Below are 14,769 nucleotides of genomic sequence, written 5' to 3' on the forward strand. Positions count from 1 at the left end.
GAGCTGTTGAGTCAGGTCCTGCCTCTGTCGAGGGGTGTCGAGACCTGGCTGCTGTACGTTGATTTTCTGGGCTCTTTTACAATAATTATTTAATTTTTACATAAGTCTTTTGGCTCCTGAGGGATTCAATGGCATTTTGGAGCAGGCAGGCAGGGGATGCCCCTGAGGCTGAAGCTCTTGCAGCTATCCAAATCACCGTGATCACCTGGGCTTAGAGACAGCATCTGGGTTGAACAAATCCAACTATTCTTACAGTGCACCAAGGGGTTATTTTTTTTCATGTACTTGTTTAAAATAAACAATAAACCCAGCAGAAACTCTAACCACAGCTCAAATTTGCATTTTCCATCCTGTATTTTGCATCCAGACCAGACTCTGTCATGAGCATCCTCTGCTCATGGCCCTAATTTACACCCTGAGCCCAGAAACGCTGCAGGGATTATCCCTCGCTTCCTACATCACATTCCCAAATTTTTCTTGCTTTTTCCCTTCCGCCGGCATGCAAGAGATGAGGACTCGCTCCGCTCCCCCCTCTCAATTTAATTTCCAGCCCTTGCAAAGGGCTGCACTGGAGGAAAAGGCCTTAAAAGTGATTAACGTTCTCATTCATCACCTTGTGCCGGGGAGTTTCGGGGCTGCGTGTTCAGACAGGGGAGCGGGGCTGCACTCGAGCAACCCCAGATGCCGAGATCCCTCAGAGATGTGTTTTTTTCTAGGTGAGCGCTTGCAGGCAAAGCGAAGCCATTTTCATGCATTTTGCTCTGAAACGTGAACCCAGTAGGTGCCAGCCTCCAGCTCAGCTGGCTACAAAGCTCAGCGTGATTTTTTGGAGGGTTCTTTGGGACACTCAGCTCTGCAAAACCCTCCCCAGGGCTGATCCTGGCGCCAGGGCTGGGCTCAGACGGGAGGTGGTGCTGTTCACTCAGCAATGCATCTCCTCTAATCCCCAGCACCGGATCAGCTGCACGGATAAAATCATCCCCGGATGAGGTTTGGGCACTTGCTTTGCATTTTAAGCCTCCAGATAAGACTATTTCTCCCCCAGCTCTCTGCAAACTGCCTGGCCAGGCACTGAGAATCCTCTTTTTGCAGTTTTTTCCACGAAAAAAAAACCTATATTCAGTCACTCTGCCTGCATGGGGGATGCTTATTTGTGGAGGTGAGGGATGCAAAGTGCCGTGGGACAGGTAATTTGGAAGACGGTATAAAAAAACAACCCCCAAAATTTTATTGCATTTGTGCTTTGGGGTGTGTTTATAATCAGACTGGTAAATCAGAAATGTTTCCCATCCTCGTCAGGACCCTGATCCAGCACTGCAGGATTCGGAATATTTACCTAATTAATACAGAGAAATTGAATTATCTAGGGGCCAAGAGGGTTCCAGGATTACTGGATCCAACTGTCCTTAAAGGATGCTCAGACCGCATCCCCATGTCCTGCTCGAGTGCTCCTGGAGCCAGGAAAGCTCCAATATTCCAACCCCGAAGCAGCAAATAAATGGCTCCAACAGTCGCCATAAAACCCAATTACCCACGCAGGAGCCCACGCTGCTTAAAAACTCTGGGTGCTGTGCACGCAGAGAGGGGGGAAAAGGGGGTTTTTTGAGCTCCTCTGAGCATTGCCGGCATTGGCGTTTTCCCCTGCTTGGGGGGGTTGCAGCAGCTTCCCCGTGCCGGGGTAAAGCGCAGGGAAGACGGGGGGTTTTTGAAGTTAAAAATGAACATTTTGTGCTGCTGCCTGTTGAGGGCAAACCCTCCCCTGGGGCGTTTGCTGGGCAGGCACTGCCAGCCCCTTCCTGGCAATATTCATGTACTCACGTCAGCAAATGGGGGGTTTCCTTCTTTGGGTTTTTTTTTTCCTTCTTTGTTGGAAGGGGTGTTCTTTCTTTGGTTTTGGTTTGTTTTGTTTTGTTTTGTTTTTTTTAACTTGTGAACTTGCGTATGGGTTTTTTTAACCTTCCCTCCCCCCACCTCGCCCCTTCCCTTCTTTTGTGTTTGTTTGTTTTTTTTTTTTTTTTTCCCCTACCTTGTGTGTGTGGATTCACTTCTTTGGTGATGGTGAATTTCCTTCTTGGGGGGGTTATTTCTTTGTTGGTTGGTTGTTTTTTTTTTTTTCCCTTCTTTGCGTGGGGTGTAGCATTCCTCCTTTTGGGTTTTTTTTCCTCCTATTCCTGAGCTGCAGCTCACCAGCGCAAGGTCTATTAGGAGATGGGCCCTCTGAGCCCATTACTGAAGGACCGTATCTTCATTGTTGCCTATTTTTCTTTTATTTCAAGTTTGAAATCACTCTTGCTTTAGCTTGAAAAAAATATTAATTAATAAGGGTTGTAAACCTCCCTGTGGCCCTGATCATCAGGGTCCCCTGTGTAGCTTGGGGACCAGTGAAGCAATTTTCCCTGCAACAGAGTTGGGTGCTTTGCGGGTCCTGCATTTATTTGCCTCCCCCCATTTAAATGACATGAGGGGAGAGTCTGAGATATTCAGCTGTAAATATTTAGGGCAAAATAACTTCCTAACTAAAATGTCCCAGTAATGTTTGGAGCCGGAGAGCTTTTGGGATGCAGTTTGGATGCTGAGGTGGTGTAGGTGAGCAGCGGCCACAGGGATGCTTAGGTCAGGCCTGGTAACATCACTGGGGGGGCTGTTCCCCAAATCCTTCTTTCCATTACAGTTTTAAAAAATTTCTTTTGCACAGGGAAGTTGTGAAATGTGGGATCCTGATGTTTTCAATTTTCTCATTTTGGAAACTAGCTCCCAATACTAAACCCTGACAGCCATCTACTTTTTTTCCCCACTCCTCATTTGCTACTCCACTTACCAATATTCAGATCTAATGTGGGGATGCCCAGTAGCTAATTTCAAGAAAAAAAAAAAAAAAGCTTTTATTTTGCTTTTTCTGAGCACCTATGGGAGTTCTGGATCCCTGTTATGGACCTCTTAGGGTTTCCTCTTTGTGAGCAAGTTGCTTTCACAAAGGAATAGTCATCTATTTAGTACTGAATATTTTTTTCCTTTATTTTTCTGTCAATAATATGCAAAAGAGTCACCTTTGGGGTTTACCTGAAGCACCACTTAAAGATCAAATTCTTTAGCGTCCTTGTGAGCAAGGGAGTTTGCAGCACAGTAAATTGCATCCTGCTTAGGCTCAAATCAAACAGGTCCAAGGCTTGGTCTTGAGCTTAAAATTAAAGCACCATCTGGCTGAAGGGTCCAAACTCTCACATCTTTTTAATTGTAATTTTTAACCTTTGCTATAGTTTAAGTCATCTAACGGTGATGCTGATCTAGGTACTGGAGAGACATGGAATTCTGGCAACTTTAAGTAGAGTTTAGGGCTTCACATGAAGTTGGTTGGGCTTAATGGCACTGAAACAGCAAATGTAAAAACTCTTTTATTAGACAGAAAATAGATGGAGTAAATACAAGGTATAAGTGGGTGTTGACTTTCTATGAGAAGAAGAAACCCCTGGCCCCAACCAGCGCATTGGATTTATTAGATATTTGTTGCATGGTAGCGATACCGTTAGTAGGAGCAGAGGAGGAGAAAAGGTTAACTGAAATTGTGGTTTTTAGGCCAAATTTAGTGCTGAAAGCGAACAAAGGCACCCACAGGCTGGGGAGGCAGGGACAGCCAAGACGAAAAATGCCACTTCTGTCTGCAGCGCTGTGGGAATGGGTGAGAGCTGTTTGCACGAAGGAGGCTGACGTGCATCTTGTCTTTATCCGTTTTAATTTGTACCAGACGTCGAACACTTAGAAAAGTATTGGAACGGAAAATTGTGTGCATGCACCATTACGGATTTACAAAACATTCGCGTATCACAAAGTACGGGTTACCTCAAAGCCCTGCTTTTCTGGTGAATGTCCTGAAAGATTTCTTCTCTCTATATTTATTTTATATATATATATATATGTATGTATATCTATATCTTCACTTAGCTTACACCGATGCAAAAAATCATTTAGGACGGTGTTATTCAGTGCCTTGCAAAAAAAATACACAAGAGATATTAAATATAACTTGAGGCGACCAGTTCAACAAGCGCAACTTTACAGCTGCTACAGGTTATACAGAACCCAGCATCGACCCAAACACAAGAAGCAAGAATTTCACCCGCTGCTTCCACAAATTACTTGTAAAAGGTGGGGTTTTTTAAGCATCTCCCATTCCTCAGGCTTGGTTTCCCTGATGCCGTTCGCTGTAACCATCCAATTCGGCGGATTTAAGTCTCTTGCTACATGTTTGACCCCCCTGAGCATCCTTTTTGCTGTATTTTAACATCCCTTAGGTCAAGGTGCTGAAGTGTGAGCTTGACATGTCACCTATAGCGCATCCAAAATAGCTTTTTCTCGGGCTGTAACACAACAAGCGTTACTGTTTGGGGGGTTTTGGGGGCATTCAGCAGCAGTTTTTGCCTTTAGACAGGCTAAGAAAGACAGCGAGGCTCAACTAAAAGCAAAGTGGTGCGGGGGTCACCTGAAACCCAGCTGGGGCTTCAGCCTTGTTGGGGGGGGGGGGGGAGCGGAAAATAATCACTTTAGTTTTGTGTATTGCTGCAGGAGGTATTTGCAGCATGCAAGGTGCTGAGCGGGCAGGTCTGTATGTACACATGGAAGGGTTTTTTTTAGGACTGAAGGGTTAAAATTGCAACCTGGCAACTTGTTGCTTGAAAAAGCCATATATGACCCTCACCAAACCCCTGTGGGGTATATAGGTGCTCTGGTGCAATGCCGTGGCGTGCCCAGGGAAAAGGGATTTTGGTGGCAGCGGGACTAAGGTGATTAGGTAAAACCCTGCTTGTGAGCAAAGAGGATTTTCAGAAATGCTCTTGCAGGGATGCCGAGGACCGGGTGAGCTCCTCTCTGCCCCGTCCCTCTCAGGGTGGCCCCGAGGAGGAGGACGTGGTAAAGGCCACCTTTTTGGGCATCCAGCTCCATCACTGTCCTGCCATGCCAGGGACACGTTTGGGGTGGAGAAGGAAATTTTCATCCAGTTGCCTAAACTGGAGCCTCCAGGGAGGTGATGGGGAGCGTCGGTGCCCGGTGCGCCCCAAGGACTCTTCGCCAAAGATGATCTCAAGCAAGAACTGGGGGGGGGGGGGGTGGGGTTCATGGGGTCCCACAGGGACACAGGTGACATCTTGAAGCCGCAGGATCTGGGGCACATCAGTGCATGGCGAAGAGGGTGAGGAGGAGGAGGGCGGCGAGGGAGGCATCGGCGAGATGCAGCCGGATGCCGGAGGCCAGGCGGTACTCGCGGTACTGCTGGACGCACATCTCCCGGATCACCTTCGTCACCACCTTGGTCTCCATCTCCATCTCTGTTTGGTTGACTGCCGGCCCAGCCTCCGAGGTGTTCTTCTTGGCGGCGGGTCCGATGTTGTATTCGGTCACCGTGATGTTAAAGCAGTCGGCGACGAAGACGTCCTGCGTGACGGGGCTGCTGTAATCCCGGTAGTAAACGCGGTTGGGATAACGGGCTGAATTTTCATTCCACCACTGGTACTCATCGGGGCTGTCGAAGCGGTAGTGCATCCCCGACATGACACGTCCCATGGCGTAGCCCCCCAAACCTCCCACCACGGCGCCCGCCGCTGCTGCCCCGGCCACGTGCTTGAAGTTGGTCTTGGATTTGGGGGGTTTCCACGGTTTTTGGTTGTGGTAGCTTCCTCCGCTGGATGGGTTGTAACCCTGGCCCCACCCCGGGTTGTGGGGGTACCCCGGGTTGTGGGGGTACCCCGGGTTGTGGGGGTACCCTGGGTTGTGGGGGTACCCCGGGTTATGAGGATAGCTGGGGTTTTGGGGGTAGCCGGGCTGGCGGGGGTAGCTGGGCTGGCGGTGGCTCCCCGTGCCCCAGCCGCCTCCGCTGGGTTTGCCTTTGCCTTTCTTGGAGAAGGCGACGTCGGTCCAGGCGCCGAGGAGCAGGGCCACCAGGCAGCAGGTGACGAGGAGCCTGGCCATGGCTGCGGGACACAAGGACAGGCAGCGTTAGGGACAGGAGGCAGAGAGCCCGCAGCCGCATCGCCACGAGCACCGCAGGCTGTAGGATCCCCTACTTATGCATCATATAAAACACATATCACCCCCTTTAATCCAGCTGCAGAATAAACAGCTTTAGACTTAAATGCATATTTGTCCTCCCCAAACTCCCTTATTTATATATATATATCTGAGTATTTTTAATATATGTCTTTTTATACATACATCTATATCCCCCACCTCCTCAACGGGTCATCTGCTAGTAATGGCACTTTTAAATAGTGGAAGAAAAGCTTTTGGGAAAAATGCTTCACTTAGTTGGGAGGTAAAACATCCATTTATCAAACCTGCTCCATCCCATCAGATTATATGAATGAGATTTCTGATGTGCAAGGACTGATTCATCCCCATCTCAAAGCTTTTGGGTACCCAGGGCTGCAAGGAGGGCAACGTCCAGCCTTGCACCAAAGGGTTTTTTCCCCAAAGAATGAAATTCAGCATGTTTTGCCCAAGTGCCTGTTTATGTGCAACAGACCTTAACCAAAACCCACTGTTTTTCTAGTTTAATGTGTTTGCAAATACCTGCTCACTCAGCGTTTTGCTGCTGGCATTCCAGGGGCATGCCAGGCATCTCCTGCATTAGCTGGTGAGGATGAAATCCCATTTTAACAAGCCATTTCTCTTCCTATGTATAATCCAGCCTGTATAATACACACCAGGTCTGCAAATCCTTTGGAAATACCTTTGGAAAATACCTCCCAAGCTGCAAAATCCCTTTGGATGCTTCCCTGCAATGACAAGGAGCATTGAATTTCTGTTGCCCTTGTGTTTAATATGCAAGCCCAGCAATATCAAAGGGTTTTTCTGTCCTACCCAAGGCTGAGCTATTCCCCAAAAATCCCCCTTGCATCCCAGGATGCTGGGGAGGGAGAGCGAAGCATTCCCAGCAGAGCGTGGGTAGGCATTTCACAGCATGCTTGGATGCTTGGGGTGCGCTTTTTGGCTCCTGTTACAGCAAGAAACAATTAAGGTTTGGGTCCAGAGTAGGGTTTTTTGCAGTGACTAATGGACCAGCCTCCTTAAGAGTCACCACTCAACCCAGAGATTAAGTTTAATGAAGAGATAATGTCTCTTGTGAGATAGTGCCCTTAACAGCACAAACAGGCAGGCAAACCCCTGATTAAGCCAGAAATTCTTCTGTTGTACGTTAGCTATGGTTTTATGGTCCATAAAAAGCAAATTAATCTCTCTCTGGGTTCAGATAATGATGCTCTTTCTCTCCTCCCCCTTAAAAAAAAACTGGTTTTATGTTAACAGAAATGTTTAAACTAAGGTCCTTTAATGTCAGCGTTTTGGTTGGGATCATTAACAAGAGGTTTAATTAAAAGAGCAGGGAAGGTGGGAGAGCCTGCCCTTTGTGATGGGGAGGAAAGCCAGGCTTGGGCTGCCTGCTTGGCACTGTCTTGTTAAAAAATTGGGTGCAAGCAGTCTGCTTTCGAACCGGTTTGCTGCCTCCCTCGCCTCGCAGCTCCCACCAGCTGGGAGCAAACAAGGATGAGATCAGGGGGTTTAAAAATAGCTGAAAGACATGGCAAAAACTTGGATGGGTGAACACTTCTTGGGCACTCAAAAAACATACGGGAAAAAAAGCAATAAATTGGCAATTGTTATTATTGTGGGGTTTGGTTTGTTTTTTTTTTTTTTTAATGTGTGTGACTTACCAGAGCGAGTTGCAAGGGGGGAAAAAAATCAACCTCTGGATGAAAACAGGTTATAGCAAAGCCCTGGAGAATATCCCAGCCTGGCAGCACCAACCAGTTCTTCTAATTGCCTTCGCAGGGACGAGCTCTGATAAACAGGGCAAAGGCTCGTTTGCGTTTGTGCTGCTAATTACCAAGGTTCTTTGGCAGCTGAGCTTCACCCTGAATAAATGCAGTGGCTGACCCACACCCCCTGTGCCTGATGGGGACCAAAGGGCTGCTTCCCTGGAGTCGGAGCTGGTTTCCCTCTGCTTGGAAATAGTATATGGTGTGACCATAATATTATTATGAAATTATGTTACTGAATGGCTTCGCAGGTATTTTTTCCTGACTCTTTTTAACCCTCCTATCCCAGTTTTCCCTCTCTGAGGGTGAACGTAGGCAATGAGAAATTAATTCAGGTCGTTTATATCAGAGCGATTTATATCCACGCTGGTGGTGGAGAACCAGAGGAAACCCAGCACCCCTTCAGGGCAGAGGAGGAAGCGGAAAATGGAGGATGCAAGAAGCAATTGCAAGCAGCAATTACATGCGCAGGGCTGGCAAGAAGGCAGTTTCGGGTTTGGAGAGGAAAACCAACACCCCGGTGCTAAAATAAGTGTGGAAATAACCTTGTTAAGGTGGCCAGGGGAGAGAAGAAATGAAGGGAGGTGGGAAAGGGGAAGGTGGAGGAGTGATGTGGTCAGGAGGGTGGGAAGATGCTTGGGAACAGGGGTGTCCAGACCCCTCTGGCGATGCTGGGAATGTCCTGGCTCACGAGGGGTGAAAAATCAGGGCTAGGGCTGTGGGGAAGGGGGATGCAGGCTGGCAGTTTGCTTTCAGAAAATGTCATCCCTAGTTTTCAGAAATCCCCCCTACCTTTTTTTTTTTTTTTTTTTAACCACACCCCTTCCCCCCCCCCCCCAATAATGGGGGAGCACAGCTGGGAGCTGTGGGAAAGAACAAAACCCTCCAGGTAGCTCTGGGGGGTGGGAAGATATTTCCCACCAGCATCAGCTTTGAATCAGCCCTGAATAAACAAGCAGCAGAGCTCTGTCTTTTAAGGAGTACGCTCGTCTTCGGAGCTGGAAATGTCTATTTTTAGGCAGCAATGGTGGGGAAAAGAGGCAGCCCCCCCGGCCCCTGTGATGCTGCTCAATGTTAAAAGCCCCATCACCTCTGGATTTATCCAACCCAAAGTCCCCATGTCCCATTTTCCCCGACACTCACCGGCTGGGAGCCCGTTGCTTGCTCAGTTCAGAGTGATTCAGCCTCGGCCGCAGAGCTACAGGGAGGAATAAATAGCAAGAGGGAGGAGCTGGCTCCTGCGCAGCCCAGCCCTGCACAGCCTGGACAACATCCACCCTCCTTTTCTACGGAATACCGTGGCCAGCACCCCGCAAAATGGGGGTTCACCCTGCATCATCCCTCCCAGCAGATAGGGACATGGGAGGCAATGCCAACGACTCAAGGAGTGGCTGGAAAATTGCAGCGCTTGACTGGTTTCTTCAAGACCTATTAATGGGATCATCAGCATCTGGGGCTGGTTTGGAAATATTGGTGTTGGGGCTCTGGGAGAGGAAAGGATGTTTTTAGCCGTTGCTGGCTACAGCTGCAAATCCATTATCTCCTGAAATAGAGAGATCCTCTGCGCGTTGAGGGATAGCAAATAAAATACTCAGACCTACAGGGAAAAGGATGAATCTGTCTTCCGAGTCTGTTTTGCTCTGGAGGAGTAGAACTCACTCCTGTGCAGAGTGGTTGCACTTTACGTTGAGGTATCACAATATTTAATGAGAGGAAATGACACAAAAGACAATTAAAACTTGTATGGGATGCTCATGGCAAGCTGGGGCTTTTCTGGCACCCTTTTTCGGAGGGTAAGGGTATGTGTGGTTGTGGAGACCTAAAGACCAGGATAGGGAGTTATTCCCATCCTTCAGGGTTAGGATGGGCTGTAATAAACAGGTTGAATCCCGAGCAACTCAGGACTGTGGTTGGGAGACACAAATGAAGCTTGAAACTAATTGCATTGAGACTGATTTTGGCACGGCCACCTGATATAGCCAAAACCCTCTGGAGGTTTTGCTGCTCGACATAGCCAGGCCAGGTGCAGCCATGCCTGGACCACAGAGCACATCTGGCTGTAAAGAGGATTTCCACCTGGATGTTTCATACACTTGTTTATCCATCTGTCTGGATTATGTTAAAAAAAAATATATAATAATTTCTGTCTGGCAGGGAAATGGGTTATGCTGGGTGCTTTGGCTGTGCTGTGGAGACATGCATCTGGAGGAGACAATAACAGGGGGGGGATTAAGGTCAGTGAGCCTGTTGAAGCTATCTCCTACAATACTCAGGCATATTTATTCCTCGTGTGAATGGGCAGATGGTTCTGATTCTCTGGTTTTGGTTTAAATACTCTTCAGTGGGATATCTAAAATCCAAAGCTAGGAAAATAAATACGTCAGCTAGGAAAATAAATACGTCACGGGGAATGGGGTGGTTGGGACAAATTAATCCATAGCTTCTAAAAATCAGGATTTTTCCTTAATAATATATTTGGGGGGAAGTGCTGATCTTGTTTGGGGAAATACAGGAACTCTGTCAGGTCCCAGCTGCAAATCAAGCATGAGCAGCCTATTGACTATTAGTTAATTCTTAATTTATTGTGAAAGTTAGCAGTGCTAAAACCACCCAAATCAGAGACTCCACAGCATCTATTTAACAGAGCCCTGTGCCATGTGGTTTCTTTAGCATCTTGGGGTAAAATTTTTCCCGGCAGCAAACCAAGAGCTGCATCAATTTCCGCTGGAGATTTGGCCCCTCTTCAGCTGCAGCTCAGGCAGTGATGAGAGATGGAGGAAATAATGAAACACTAAGTGTGGGCAGGAGTTTGTGCCAGGTTAGAAAGCATTAATGGGATGGGTTTTTCTCATATCAAATGGAAAAATCTGACTTTGATTTCGTGATGAGCTGGGAAAGGACCCAGGTTCATCTGACCCTGCTTCATTGCTTCTTATTGATTTTTTTTTTTGCTTTAATTCATGCAAAACACTTTTATTCACATAACTCAGGACTTGCCTGGAGAATTAGCCACAGGTTGCAAAGGCAGGAGAAGGCATTAAACTAGCTTTTGAGAGATTTACTGGAGTTTTGGGGTAATTTGGTGGGGTTTGGAGGTAGGGATGAAGTCCCACAGCCTTTCCCCATCCTGATGTCACTCCCTGGAGCCAGCAAAAATTCTGGGCTCAATCTCACCCCACCTCAAATCGCACTTAGCTCATAAGGAAACCTCTTCAAACCCTCCAAAAGCAAAAATTAATGGAAATAAGTGCTGTGTTTGGAGGGTTAATGAAATGCATTTTTTTTTTGGTCTCACCACAAAATACTCTATTTGAAGTTAAAATGCTCTACTTTGGCTTTTTCCCGGGAACCAGAAATCTTCTTAATATTCGGCTCCTGCCTGGATGAGAGCAGAGAAAATGCAATTTGGGGAATAAACAAGAGTGCAGGGAAGAGAAGCACTGGGAGCACTTGCTTACCAGTAAATAGGAAAGATGCCCCTCACTCATGTTGTTATTTTCCCATGTCAGTGTGCAATTAAAAAAAATTGAAGCTTTATTAGGGTATTTTGCATTTTCTTTGGTGGCGAGGGCTTCATTGCATGCATGGGGTAAAGCTATGCCAGTGCTTGCAGCCCTGTAGACCCCAGGAAGGGCAGCTCCCCTCCAAGAGAAAAGAAATGTCATTTTTGGCTCATTTTTTGACAATTTTGGGTTTGTTTGTTTTTTTTAAATGTGTGACTCTAGGAGAAGTTTTCCATGTGCTGCATAGAAATCTTTACCTGCACTGTTATTCTTTATTATATTGCAGGATTATGCAGCTCACGGATGGCATTTCTCCTTCCCTCTTGACAACCGTAAGTTTTCCTGTAAAAAGAAAAAAAAAAAAAGAAAAGAGAAAAGGACTATATAAATTTTTAGCCTTTTGCCGTGAATGGAAACAGACCATGAGGCAAAACTGGCAGGAGCAGGACACCAAATACACGCATTCCAGAATATCATCAGTTACACAACACATGATGGTGGGGAGGAGAAGTCCCAGCAAGTCCCTAATCCCAGGGGCAGGTAAGGGCACGAACAACATGTCAGGAGAGCAACCGTCAAGGGTGGAAAAACAAACAACCCAAACTTTCCATGCAACCTCTCGTGCTACTTCCAGGAGGGGTTTTCTTTTTGGCCAGATGCAGCTCTGTTGCAAAGGCAAGGAGTGCAAAGCTGGTGTGGAAAAAATAAATCAATTTATGATGCTCTAGTAAATGAGACTCGTTGCAGCCGTGGTGCTGGGGAGGAGCCTCTCCCCCCACGCTGGCCTGCTTTCCTCCAGTGATGTCTTTTTGCAATGAGATCTATGGGCAGATGTGACTCAGGCAACGGGATCCTGCAGGTGGGAGGCTTCAGTGAGGGACCATTGAAAGGTGGGTTTGGGGGGAGAAAGCAGCAAATAAGGCAAGTCTTTTTTCTTGTCGTGTTTCAAAGACAAAGCTAGAGTCTTGAGGAAGCAGATTAGTCAAATCAATTTAACATTAATTTCTCTCCTGCAGGGAGCAACAACTGAAATATAAAATATTGGAGGCTGCGTGCAACCTCCTTCTCATTGCTATTAAACAACTGTGTTAAAAAAGCTATAAATGTTCATCCAGCTGCTACAATCTGATTAGGCATGTAATAACCTCTGCTCATGTGCTAGCTGCTATTCCAGGCAGAGACACACGTAAGCTCCTTACGGATGGGCAGGATGCTTCCTGGCCGCAGGCTGATGCCTTCCCAGTGATGAACTGTGTCTTTAGAAGATAACCTGCATGGGACACAGCTCCCAAAAATGTGCCTTCAAACCCCTCCCAGGGTTGGTGGCATCACCCAGGTGTGCTAGAAGGTAAAATAACAGCTTTTATTTAAAAAAAAAAAAAAAAAAGAAAAAAAAAAGAAAAAAAAAAAAGAAAAAAGCGCCTTTTTTTGAAATAATTTTTGATTTTGGAATAAGCACTGATGATAAAAGTGCTTTGAAGAGATGAGGGGGGGGGGGAAATCCAGTTTGGATATTTGAGTCTCCTTGCTGGCGGCTAGAATAGTTTATGGGAAATGGGAGGAGTAAGTCACGCTTGTTCGAGGAAGATGTTTGCTGTCTGATTTGGTTTCAGCCCAGTGTTTGGTTTAAAAATAACTTGCCTCTGTGCCTTCGGAGCAGCCACTGTGGGACATGCCGGGTTCATTCCTCTGGGCAGAACAATTCGCTGCTGTGTCCAGGAGAATGAGCGAGGGGAAGAGCCATAACCCTTCACAGAAAGGGCTCATTATGTCTTTTTGTATCAATAAATCTCCTGGTTTTCGGACAGACAAGGACAGCCTGGTACTTGGGCTCTTACAAAATACTATGCCCCTCCATAAAGCTGCAGGAACATATCCTTTCCCAGCAATGCCACAATCCACCTTCCCATAAACTTCCCCGAGCAGTGCAATACCCACCAGCTGGCTCCTTCTCAGGAAAAGCTGAGTATCAGTATTTTTTTTTTCCTTGCAGCAGGGCTTGTAATATATGACTCAACAGGAGGCTTTCCTTTGCCTCTCTCCAATTTATTTTTAACCTACAATCCCCTCAGAAGACTTTCCGAGATCAGAGCAGTGGCGTAAGCACATTGCATGACGTAACGCGGCTGTGCTGAGGTCACCTTCTTAAAAACAAAGCGGGGCACACCCGGAATGGGTGAAGGCGCTCCCATTTTCATTGTTTTTATATCAGTCATCCGTGCCAGCCTCGGATCCCACTGTGGAGCATTGCTCCTATCCTGGAATGCGTCAGCTGCGTGCGAGAGCTTGTGAGAGCGTGCTGAAATCCCGGCTGACATATTTAACTGTTGTAATGCCCGAGTGGAGCTGCAGGCAGGAGCATCTTCTTTTGGGGGTGTGATGGTTGAAGGGATAATGCCATGGTCCTTGGGGCTCTCTGTGGATTCCTGACTGGGTTGCACTGAGAAAGGGGCAGGAGAAATCAGTTTTCCCAGAGGGAAAAAGGGGCTGTGGGGTGAGATGGGGAAAGCTGAACCCCAGGAAATACAGTCTGAAATAAGGACCAAGTTGGAGATGGAGAAATATTTAAAAGAACTGTTACATCTTTCTCTTAGTTATATGTTTTTCTTCTATATACGTAATTTTGGTCCAGGTCTTCACCTTGTTTATTCATGTGAGAATGAATCAAGCTTTTTTACCCCATGACCTGGTTTCTAACTCATGTGCTTGGTGAGGATGAGATGATTAATCCTAACTCGCTCACAAAATAGTCGTGCAAATCCTCTTAGCTGAGCCAGTGAGTACGTTTCCACCCTGACTTTACCCCTCTCCCTCTACATAAAGGGTTGCCAGGGCTAGGGCTGGCGTTGTGGGGTTTTGTCCCCTTTTTTCTCTGGTGTAACTGGGAATAAACAAAGATGAACCGGGCTTGGGAAATGTGTGCCCATGGAGGAAACTGGGCCAGGTTTTAGCCATTAGGATTTTTAATCTGTTGAAACAGTTTCCTGCATGATGTGCACCTTCCCATCCATTTTGGAGCATCATCCAGCTGGGATGTTGATCCAAGACCACACATGACTTAGTCCAAAGCTTTTCCTTCCTCTAAAGCAACAAATTAAAGGCTTTTCATGAAGCTTGTGCTGAGGATCAGGCTGACATTATATACCAAATATTCAGGCATTGTATGCCAGATCTGCTCCATGTTTCATTCTCTGCCCTTTTATCTTGGAAGGGGAGCTGCTGCTGGGAGAAAGCTTTACCATCGCCTGTGTGGGAGAAAGATCAAGCCAATAATCACAGTTTGGAGTGAGGAAAAGCCTGGGGAGAGACAGGGCTGCTCCGAAGATGCTCAAGATGCTCCTGCAGAGTTGTCATGGGCACGATGCTCTCCATAGTCATCTCCATGGCTACCTTGGCGCCAAGTGGAGGGGATGCAAGCGATGTAGGAACAGTGTCGTTAGCTTAAATGCTGCACTTGCTCT

At 46.9% G+C, this 14,769-nt stretch overlaps 1 protein-coding gene across 2 annotated transcripts; it reads right to left on the minus strand.

Moving 5' to 3' along the window:
* Positions 1–3,379: 3,379 nt before the first annotated feature.
* LOC116959722 (prion protein) lies at positions 3,380–9,074 on the minus strand. 2 transcript variants are annotated; one of them, XM_042801571.1, is made up of 2 exons: positions 8,949–9,074; positions 3,380–5,963 (listed from the first exon to the last, which is right to left on the minus strand). In XM_042801571.1, the coding sequence occupies exon 2, from the start codon at positions 5,959–5,961 to the stop codon at positions 5,167–5,169; it is 795 nt and encodes a 264-aa protein (XP_042657505.1). In that variant the 5' UTR covers positions 5,962–5,963; positions 8,949–9,074; the 3' UTR covers positions 3,380–5,166. The 2 variants fall into 2 exon arrangements, with proteins under 2 accessions (XP_042657505.1, XP_042657506.1); XM_042801572.1 differs by lacking the exon at positions 8,949–9,074 and adding an exon at positions 6,562–6,742.
* Positions 9,075–14,769: the final 5,695 nt, after the last annotated feature.

Source organism: Tyto alba, unplaced genomic scaffold (assembly GCF_018691265.1).
Source record: "Tyto alba isolate M040663 unplaced genomic scaffold, T.alba_DEE_v4.0 Super-Scaffold_34, whole genome shotgun sequence".
NCBI lineage: Eukaryota > Metazoa > Chordata > Aves > Strigiformes > Tytonidae > Tyto > Tyto alba.

Bases quoted from the DNA above. Each gene is read 5' to 3' on its own strand.
- LOC116959722 (XM_042801571.1), bottom strand. From the start codon at position 5,961: ATGGCCAGGCTCCTCGTCACCTGCTGCCTGGTGGCCCTGCTCCTCGGC.